The sequence below is a fragment of the Sinocyclocheilus rhinocerous genome, unplaced genomic scaffold (assembly GCF_001515625.1).
Source record: "Sinocyclocheilus rhinocerous isolate Xijiao unplaced genomic scaffold, SAMN03320098_v1.1 scaffold511, whole genome shotgun sequence".
NCBI lineage: Eukaryota > Metazoa > Chordata > Actinopteri > Cypriniformes > Cyprinidae > Sinocyclocheilus > Sinocyclocheilus rhinocerous.
The window spans coordinates 1,359-12,295 of record NW_015656163.1 but is presented as its reverse complement, the minus strand read 5'-3'; the positions used below and the strand labels follow the sequence as shown (position 1 = coordinate 12,295).

General features: G+C 37.2%; 1 protein-coding gene across 2 annotated transcripts in view; it reads right to left on the bottom strand.

Moving 5' to 3' along the window:
• The window catches only part of LOC107719703 (disrupted in schizophrenia 1 protein-like), a 9,887-nt gene extending 3,935 nt beyond the window's left edge, over nt 1–5,952 (bottom strand). The window contains exon 1 of one of the 2 annotated variants that reach the window (XM_016527189.1): nt 5,767–5,952. In XM_016527189.1, the coding sequence (XP_016382675.1) occupies nt 5,767–5,905 (139 nt within the window). In that variant the 5' untranslated portion in view covers nt 5,906–5,952. Of the gene's footprint in view, nt 1–4,494; nt 4,680–5,766 lie in introns of those variants that run through there. The other variant, XM_016527190.1, reaches the window with a different exon arrangement.
• Between the last annotated feature and the right edge of the window lie 4,985 nt (nt 5,953–10,937).

Below are 10,937 nucleotides of genomic sequence, written 5' to 3'. Positions count from 1 at the left end.
GTAGTAATGTATAATGCAGAAACTAGAGAAAAATTATTTCACTACATTGACAAATAAAGAACCTTGAACCTTGCATGGCTGTAAGAAATTTATATACAAAAAATATAATATTATTATTATATTATTATTATAACAACTTAATACAATTATTTTCAATATATAGTTCATACTGGCCATTCATATGCTATACATTTCTTTAAAAAACTGTAATAAAATTTTTATTACAAGCCATGCATTCTTTTTGTAAAGATGAAAATTGAAATAATTTAAAATACGATTTAAATAGAATTATTTTGATTTATATATATACAGTGGGTACGGAAAGTATTCAGACCCCCTTAAATTTTTCACTCTTTGTTATATTGCAGCCATTTGCTAAAATCATTTAAGTTAATTTCTTAAATGATTTTAGCAAATGGCTGCAATATAACAAAGAGTGAAAAATTTAAGGGGGTCTGAATACTTTCCGTACCCACTGTATATATAAAATTGTTACCAATCAAGCATTATTATTATTATTATTAATAATAAAATAATTTTTCTTTTTTAATTTACCCACTATTAGCTGGTGTGGCATGAAAGATAATTTTGGACCCAGTTCACATCATTCTTCAGTTACACACACTACATACATCTTAAAAAGACTTTCATGATGTTTGGCCCGACCACCTGACACAGATTTCACAATTATGCGATCACGTCTCCTCCCCCAAACGGCCCTTCATAATTCAGAGGCTCGGTTCATCTCCCCGACGGACCGCGTTCAGTTCAAGCAATCTCGCCTAAATAATTGATGCGGGTTTCATGAGAACGGGCTCTGCCCTCATCACCGCTGGATTGTTAAACTCGTCTGAGTGGGACCGAGTGTCCGGTGTAAGTGGCGAATCAAAGGGGGCGTCTCTTGTGGCAGATGGGGCCTGACGGGCACGTTTTGCTCTCCAAATGGCCCCAGATTGTCCCCATTCATAATTAAGCAGCCGTTAAAGAGCGCTTCATGAATTATGAAAGAGGATCGGTAAGATCTCCCTCCGGCTGAATGGACGGATCTAATGAAGTTCCTCAGGCACAAACCTCAGCTTATTATGTGTTTATTTGCTCATCTTCCTGCTTAACCAGTGCAATCAAACCAGTGCTATGTGTTCCTCAAGTTACATGAAAACCAAACCTCATGCACGTATAATGAAAGTCTATGAGACAAGACACTGCAGGAGGCTTCATTTACTCCTCATACTCGAGCGGATTAATCAAACTCCATCATAAGACGCAAATTAACAAGATTATATAAGATTTTTTGGCTGATTTATAGTTCGCATATCTGAGCATATGATTCTGACATAATATTCTGTCAAGGTTTGATTTGTGTCTTCAACAGAGCGAGACGTGATGGAGCCAACAAATCATTAGCATGATGGCATTTTTCATTAAGAGGTTGATTAATGCAGTGCTTCATTCACATAGCAGTGGTTTTTAATTTACCATTAAAAGTTTACCTGGGATGCCTAAAAAGTTTGTTTTAATACAAATTATTTTATTTAAATATAATTTATTTTAACAATGTAATAATTTAAAATTTACTTATAAAATGGGTTTATTTTTATATAAAAATAATGTTTATATAAAATGTAGTTAAATAATTTAATTAAAAATAATTCATTATTAAAATAATTATTTTAATAAAAATGCAATAACGTGGGATATTCCTACTTTATTTTTCATAAATAATTATTCAATTATTATTAATAAATTATTAGAATGAATAAATGATAATATATAAATTATTAATTATAAATTTTACAAATCATTTAATAATGTAATAAGTTCTAATATTTCTATAGAAAAATAGTGTATATAAATTATTAGATTTAATTATAATTTATTAATGTAAAATGATTAGAATAGAAAAATCATGTCTGTGTGTATATATATTATTTGAATAAAAATTTATTATAATAATGTTTTATTTATCAATAAATTATAAATTTTGTGAATGTGCAGTAAACTACTGGCTGACATGAAATAATCAAAATTAGTGCCCCTCGATGTCTAATGTAAACCTTGATCCTGAAGCAAAACCACATGAGAACTACTGCTATAGAGCAACGAAGTCAAACAAAGTTGGATGGAATGAAGCAGAAGCAGATGGGATGTTCAGATCAATCTCATCTATACGCTTTCCTCTCAGTCAACGCAAAAGCTCAGCACACAGGTGGCCAGAAATATGAAGATGTCAGAGCGATGACAGCACACTATCACAACCTTTCCCTTCATCTCACCGCTTTCATCTCACTTCAGAGTGACGGGCCGACTAGTCTGTCTGGCGCCGACGCTGATGGCTGCCTCCGTGGCGTGCTCCGCAGTTGTTTTTATGTTTTTGTTAGTTTGTCCTGTCTTTAGTTATATCCCTGCAATCAGTTTCACCAGAGACGAATTGCTGGACATTCGGAAGTACACACCACCCGATATTTCACCGGTTTTTGATTATTCTGATGTTTTGCTGGACATTGTTGTCGGGGGAGCTGCGGCGCTGTTCAGACGCTTCAGGACGCGCAGACGGGGAAGAGAGCCGGCGCGCTCGTGAAGCTCAGACAGCGCGATGTTCTATTTTTTATTATCTGTGTTTTTTGTTCTGTCACTGTCATTCTGTTACACTGTGGAAGCTTCTGTCACGAAAACAAATTCCTCGTATGTGTAAACATACCTGGCAATAAAGCTCATTCTGATTCTGATTCTGATTCTGATTCCATATCCCTTTTCTCTGTCTGTCACCTCCTTTCAACCTTTGCTGAGCGCTGGGTTTCTCTAATAACTCAAATCTCATCCCTCATATTCAATATCTCTCAAAAAGAAAGGAAGAAATGGTTTATCCTTAGTTCCTATGTGCTGTCAAACGAGACGGTTTCCGTGAAGCAGCTCTTTCGGAGGGTTAAACTTACATTAGTGGCTCTAATGAGCGTGAGAGACGTGTTCCTGTGGCTGTAAGTGACAGCAGAATGATGAAGCGCTGATGAGTCATTTTTATTAGGCCCAACCGAGAACATGAGAACGGAGCGCACATATCATTTCATTCCAGCCTAACAGCCAATCAGAGCGACCTGAAGAAACCCTGAGGGCTTCCATTAGAGACACACTCATAATGAGCTCAGAATAACTGACTAAAACTACATATTCAGAAGACAAGTGTGGCGTTTGGACAGGCAAAATTCACCACTGTGAAGCTAGGATGTTCTGGGTGGTTGCTAAGGTGCTCTGGGTGGTTGCTAGGGTGTTGTTAGGGTGTTCTGGGTGGTTTCTAGGGTCTTGCATTGCTATGGTGATCTGGATGGTTGCTAGGGCATTGTTAGGATGTTCTGGGTGGTTGCTAAGGTGCTCTGGGTGGTTGCTAGGGTGTTGTTAGGGTGTTCTGGGTGGTTTCTAGGGTCTTGCGTTGCTAGGGTAATCTGGATGGTTGCTAGGGCGTTGCTAGGATGTTCTGGGTGGTTGCTAAGGCGCTCTGGGTGGTTTCTAGGGTGTTGCATTACTAGGGTAATCTGGATGGTTGCTAGGGTGATCTGGATGGTTGCTAGGATGATCTGGGTGGTTTCTAGGGTGTTGCATTGCTAGGGTGATCTGGGTGGTTGCTAGGATGTTCTGGGTGGTTGCTAAGGTGTTCTGGGTGGTTTCTAGGGTGTTGCATTGCTAGGGTAATCTGGATGGTGGCTAGGGCGTTGCTACGATGTTCTGGGTGGTTGCTAAGGCGCTCTGGGTGGTTTCTCGGGTGTTGCATTGCAAGGGTGATCTGGATGGTTGATAGGGCGTTGCTAGGATGTTCTGGGTGGTTGCTAAGGCGCTCTGGGTGGTTTCTAGGGTGTTGCATTGCTAGTGTGATGATCTGGGTGGTTGCTAGGATGTTCTGGGTGGTTGCTACGGTGTTCTGGGTGGTTTCTAGGGTGTTGCATTGCTAGGGTGATCTGGGTGGTTGCTAGAATATTCTGGATGGTTGCCAAGGTGCTCTGGGTGGTGTCTAGTGTGTTGCATTGCTAGGGTTATCTGGATGGTTGCAAGAGTGTTGCTAGGATGTTCTGGGTGGTTGCTAAGGCACTCTGGGTGTTTTTTTTTTTCCGGGCATTGCGTTACTAGGGTGTTCTGGGTGGTTTCTAGGGCGTTGCTATACTGGGGTGTTCTGGGTAGTTTCTAGGGCGTTGCTAGGGTGCTTTAGGGTGGTTCCTTGGGTGTTCTGGGTGGTTGCTATGGTGTTCTGAGTGGTTTCTATGTCTAAGTCAAAATAGTCATATGATTTGAGTTTCTCGCTTATGGTTTGATTTTGGGGTTATGGGATTCTTTAATGTTTTATCGTCCGCTAGGTCAAAATTGTACATCCGACTACTTAGTAACGAGTTACGTTGTAATTCTCAGAGTTAGTGTTTGAACAAACTCCTACCACTAAATATGAGCACTATTAATAGTGAATTATCTAATGAGAAGTACATGCGGACACACAGAGCTCTGTAAGGATATGAGTGAGGTCCATGTCGTGCTGCTCTATGGCGGTCTGAAGCTGCTCTTCCAGGTAATGCAGTCGCTCACTGATGAGTTCACAGCGCTCCGTCAGCTCTGTCGTCTCTCCACACAGATCCTGAGACACAAACACACCCATTAAACCCTGCTGCTCACACACATCTCTAGCTGCTCAAGTGTGGTGCTAATATGCTGATAAAGGTTGTTAGTGCACATACGGCACCAAAATGTGTGCATTTTCATCTGGAAGATGTCATTTTTATCGGCAATGTCATTAAAATACATGAATGGAAAACAGACGGAAGTTAGAACGACATTTAGCAGATGTTTCACAGCATTTATGATTTTAAATGTGTGTGAATCTGTTCTTTCTGGTTTGTTTATTTGCTAGAGAAAGCTCTGACAGAGCTTAAAATTTAGTTTAAGTTTTCCCAAATATAAGAAGTGTAGAAAGAAAATCAAGCTGGAACACAGCAAACTGGATTTCAGCAAAATTGGAAATAAAACTCAAACATCCATTGGCCAATAAGAATTTCAGAGATGATTTGTAAAGTTAACTAAAACTAAATCTGATGTTCTGGGTGGTTGCTAAGGCGCTCTGGGTGGTTTCTCGGGTGTTGCATTGCAAGGGTGATCTGGATGGTTGATAGGGCGTTGCTAGGATGTTCTGGGTGGTTGCTACGGTGTTCTGGGTGGTTTCTAGGGTGTTGCATTGCTAGGGTGATCTGGGTGGTTGCTAGAATATTCTGGATGGTTGCCAAGGTGCTCTGGGTGGTGTCTAGTGTGTTGCATTGCTAGGGTTATCTGGATGGTTGCAAGAGTGTTGCTAGGATGTTCTGGGTGGTTGCTAAGGCACTCTGGGTGTTTTTTTTTTTCCGGGCATTGCGTTACTAGGGTGTTCTGGGTGGTTTCTAGGGCGTTGCTATACTGGGGTGTTCTGGGTAGTTTCTAGGGCGTTGCTAGGGTGCTTTAGGGTGGTTCCTTGGGTGTTCTGGGTGGTTGCTATGGTGTTCTGAGTGGTTTCTATGTCTAAGTCAAAATAGTCATATGATTTGAGTTTCTCGCTTATGGTTTGATTTTGGGGTTATGGGATTCTTTAATGTTTTATCGTCCGCTAGGTCAAAATTGTACATCCGACTACTTAGTAACGAGTTACGTTGTAATTCTCAGAGTTAGTGTTTGAACAAACTCCTACCACTAAATATGAGCACTATTAATAGTGAATTATCTAATGAGAAGTACATGCGGACACACAGAGCTCTGTAAGGATATGAGTGAGGTCCATGTCGTGCTGCTCTATGGCGGTCTGAAGCTGCTCTTCCAGGTAATGCAGTCGCTCACTGATGAGTTCACAGCGCTCCGTCAGCTCTGTCGTCTCTCCACACAGATCCTGAGACACAAACACACCCATTAAACCCTGCTGCTCACACACATCTCTAGCTGCTCAAGTGTGGTGCTAATATGCTGATAAAGGTTGTTAGTGCACATACGGCACCAAAATGTGTGCATTTTCATCTGGAAGATGTCATTTTTATCGGCAATGTCATTAAAATACATGAATGGAAAACAGACGGAAGTTAGAACGACATTTAGCAGATGTTTCACAGCATTTATGATTTTAAATGTGTGTGAATCTGTTCTTTCTGGTTTGTTTATTTGCTAGAGAAAGCTCTGACAGAGCTTAAAATTTAGTTTAAGTTTTCCCAAATATAAGAAGTGTAGAAAGAAAATCAAGCTGGAACACAGCAAACTGGATTTCAGCAAAATTGGAAACAAAACTCAAACATCCATTGGCCAATAAGAATTTCAGAGATGATTTGTAAAGTTAACTAAAACTAAATCTATTCAAAAAAAGTTTTCACTAAATTTAAATAAAACTGAAATAAAATAAAATATTAATAAAATAACTTTTGCAACTAAATGAAATAAAATAAGTAAACAAAAAAGCTAAATAGAAATTAAAAAAACTAATAAAAATGATAAAAGCACATAAAATTAAATAATTAAAAATATGAATAAATAGTATATAGTAGTGTGTGTATATATATATATATATATAAAAATAGTATATAAATAATACTAAAATAACACTGATTTCTATGGTTTGTACACAAAAATGAGGGATAAAATAGATTGTGATGCTTTCCAAACTATATTTTACAAGCACCAAGCAAACTAAAACTATTAAAAATCATTTTCATTAATTTAAATAAAGCTGAAATAAATATAATAAAATAACCTTTAAAAAAATCAATCAAATAGAAAGGATGCTTTTGCAACTAACTGCAATAAAATAAGTTGAAGTGCTAAAATTACTAAAACTAATAATTATAGTAATAATAATAATAATAATAAATAAAGGTAAAAAGAAATATTAAAACACTAATAAAAATGACAAAATCACATAAAATTACTAAAACTTAAACTACAATCAAAATGAAGTGAATAATACTAAAATAACACTGATTTGTATGGTTTATGCACAAAATAAGTGATAAAATAGACTGTGATGCTTTTACAAGCATCAAGCAACTAAAACTATTAAAATATTTTTGTTAATTTAAATCTAAAAAAGACAATAATTAGATTAATAAAATTAGATTAATATTAGCTTTAAAAAATATAAATGTTGTCTTTGCAACTAACTGACAAAATAATTTTAAGTACTAAAATAACTAAAACTGTAATTTTAAAAAGCTAAATATTAAAAACTAAATATAAAAAACTAATAAAAATGACAAAAGCACAAAATTAGTAAAACTAACTAAAATTAAAATGAAAACTGGAAGTATAAAAAAGCTAATTCAAAATATTAATAAATACTATAATAGTATATAAATACACAAAAAGTTTGTGCACAAAAATGAGCGATAAAATAGATTGATGATAAAATAGATTGATGCTTTCCAGATGATCTTTAAGAAGCATCTCTGAGACAAGCGTGTGCTAACTGGGTCAGTCACTGAAAACAGTGAAACTATCCATAATCTTAAAGCAGTGAAGTATAAACGGTGACGTTAAACCGTTAGCGACTGTGAGGTCAGACGTGAGCGGGGCTGTCAGCTCCTCTTCTCCTCATCAGAGTCCTGAACCGACAGCGTGTTCCTCCGTGCCGCGCTAATGACTTCACCCAACAGTTTAGAGGCAGCCAGGTAAGTGGGACAGGTCCGCACGGTCGGCTCCGTCCCAATTCAATCAAAGCGTGAGTCACTGTTTTTCTCCGGCGCTCAGAGTCAGAGAGCGTCTTGAGGTGGTCGACTGACTCACGTCCGCCCAGTTCTCTCAGGAACGGCCTCGTGTCGCTTTAATGAGGTCTGCGGTCTATTCTTAGACCCCCCACACCAGCTAATGAAACACCTTTTATAGACGCTAACTTCACACTGCGGGCGAATTAAAACACTTCTGAATGAGGCTGGAGTCTCCAGGGACGCATTCGAGAACAACAGCCGCACCGAACGGCCTGAGCGATACAGTTATTGAGGAGTAATGGAAATCACGCTGGGTGAATGTTTTTAAAGGTCACCGCGATCGCTTTATTGCGTCTAAAAGACTGCATATAGACTGCAAAAATTGTACCTTTGTGATAATCATGAGAGGCATAATACTACAGAAATCCTTCACAAAGGAAAGATCAGTATAATTCTGATCATATCAAATGCACTTAAGAAGAGATTTGCAGGGTATTTAATGTGAGGTTCGGTTGATGGTCCTCTAGCACTGACTATATGAAATTAAGAAATGGAGAAGACAAAGCTGTGTCCTAAAGCATACTAAGTTCCCTACCTAGACAACATCTTACGGCACCATCTGGGTTATTATCATTAACTAGAACTAAAACCAAAACTATTATAGACATTTTTTGTTAAATGTAATGAAGTTAAAATAAAATAAAATATAAATATTAGATGAAAACAAACTAAACGAAATTAGAAAGGTTGCCCTGGCAGCTAACTGAAATAAGATTAAGTTGAAACACTAAAATTGTGAGTTGGAAATAAATAAAAATTAAAACTGAAACTAAACTAAACCTAAATAGTAAAATTTAAATATATATATATATATATATAAATAATAAATTAAACCTAAACAGTAATTTAAAATAATAGTAATAAAAGTATCAAAATCACATAAAATTACCATTACCAAAAAAAAAATGAAAATATAAAAAAAGCTCATTCAAAATATGAATAAAAACTATAATAGTATAATTATGACTATAGTAGAAGCTTAAGAAATGGAGAATATAAAACTACTGAGCTAAAAGCTAAAACCTACTGAGCTCCCTACCTGGAGAACATCTAGACAACAATTAAAACTAAACCTATTAAAAATATTTTTGTTAATTGAAATTAAGCTGAAATAAAATTAAATATAAATAAGTCAATGACAAACATAAACTGATAAACAGGCAAAATACACACTGGAAAAGGAGATCAGAGTGGCAAAGAGGAATTATTCTGAAAAAATAAGGACTCAGTTCACTTCCAGCGACTTGAACACTTAACAATAACTGTGGAACACACACTATTTATTCACTCATACACTTATTTATCTAACACTCATACTCGGTCTACACCTCAAATTTGCACATAATATACAGTATCTGTACATACAAAAACTGTCTATTGTAATATACCTGCACATACAACTGTCAATTTATATATTTTTATTCCTTATTTACTTGTTCTATTTTTTATTATCTGTGTTTTTTGTTCTGTCACTGTCATTCTGTTACACTGTGGAAGCTTCTGTCACGAAAACAAATTCCTCGTATGTGTAAACATACCTGGCAATAAAGCTCATTCTGATAACATAAAAACTGAACTAAAACTGAAAAAAAAATTTTTACCTAAATAATAAAACAAAAAATAATAAATTATAAATTAAACAAAATTACTAAAAACTGAACTACAATGAAAACATAAAAAAGCTCATTCAAAATATTGCTTAAAACTATATTAGTATATAAATAATAATGACTATAGAAGCTTAAAGGAGACATATTATGCCCCTTTTTACGATATATAATATAAGTCTCAGGTGTCCCCAGAATGTGTCTGTGAAGTTTCAGTTCAAAATACCACACAGATTATTATATTATTTTGAAAATGCCTATTTTGAGTGGAAGCAGAAACACGCTGTTTTTCGTGCCTGTCTCTTTAAATGCAAATGAGCTGCTGCTCCCCGCCCCCTTTTCCAGAATAGAGCTGCGCCTTTACTGCTAAAAACATCTGTTTTGGTTTTGATTATCATGTTTATCGCGCTGAAATCATGCGTTTTAAACCATATTAGTTTAAAATTCGGTTTTCTGAGTGCACACATCCGAAGCACACGGACAGAAAGCGGCTGTCACAGCATGCGAGTACTAAACTAAGTTCTCATTCACACACAAGTTTACGTTAAAAACACACATGAGTTACAAAAGCAGTCGGTTATGTCTGTGAAGATAAACAGCTGGGAAATAAATTGCATGCTTGTTTTAGATCTAATAGTGTGTTTATCGTCCCCAAGGTGAACAGGGTAACTTCTTGGAGGAGTTGGATGTGTTACTATCAAACTTTCCTGAAGATGGTATTCCTCTGGTACTGCTCGGTGACTTCAACATCCACCAAGAAAAACCCCAGGCTGCTGACTTCAACACTCTGCTCGCCTCATTTGATCTCAAGCGAGTGTCTACTATGGCTACTCACAAATCAGGTAACCAACTGGACCTCATCGGTCAACTGGGTAACTTCTTGGAGGAGTTGGATGTGTTACTATCAAACTTTCCTGAAGATGGTATTCCTCTGGTACTGCTCGGTGACTTCAACATCCACCAAGAAAAACCCCAGGCTGCTGACTTCAACACACTGCTCGCCTCATTTGATCTCAAGCGAGTGTCTACTATGGCTACTCACAAATCAGGTAACCAACTGGACCTCATCTACACACGCTATTGCTCCACTGACAACACTTTAGTTACTCCACTGCACATCTCTGACCACTTCCTCATCACTTCTAACCTCACACTAACTCCTGACATAGCACACACTCCTCCGCAGGTCACCTTTCTGCGTAACCTACGCTCACTCTCTCCCTATCGCCTATCCTCTATGGTTTCATCCTCACTTCCTTCACCCGCTCAGTTTTCAGCACTGGACACAAACAGTGCTACTGACACTCTCTGCTCCACTCTAAAATCTTGCTTAGACAACTTTTGCCCCCTTTGATCCAGACCAGCACGTACTACCCCTTCTGCCCCCTGGCTGTCCAATGTTCTCCGTGAACATCACTCTAGACTCAGGGCTGCAGAGAGGAAATGGTGCAAATCAAAAAACTTGACGACCTTAGTGTGTATTAGGGCTGTCAAAATGGCTGAAAAACTACATTCGAATTTTGTACTTAAATATTATCAAAATTTGAATTATATTCGAATTTAAAATGCATAATTTCAGTTAGGGTGG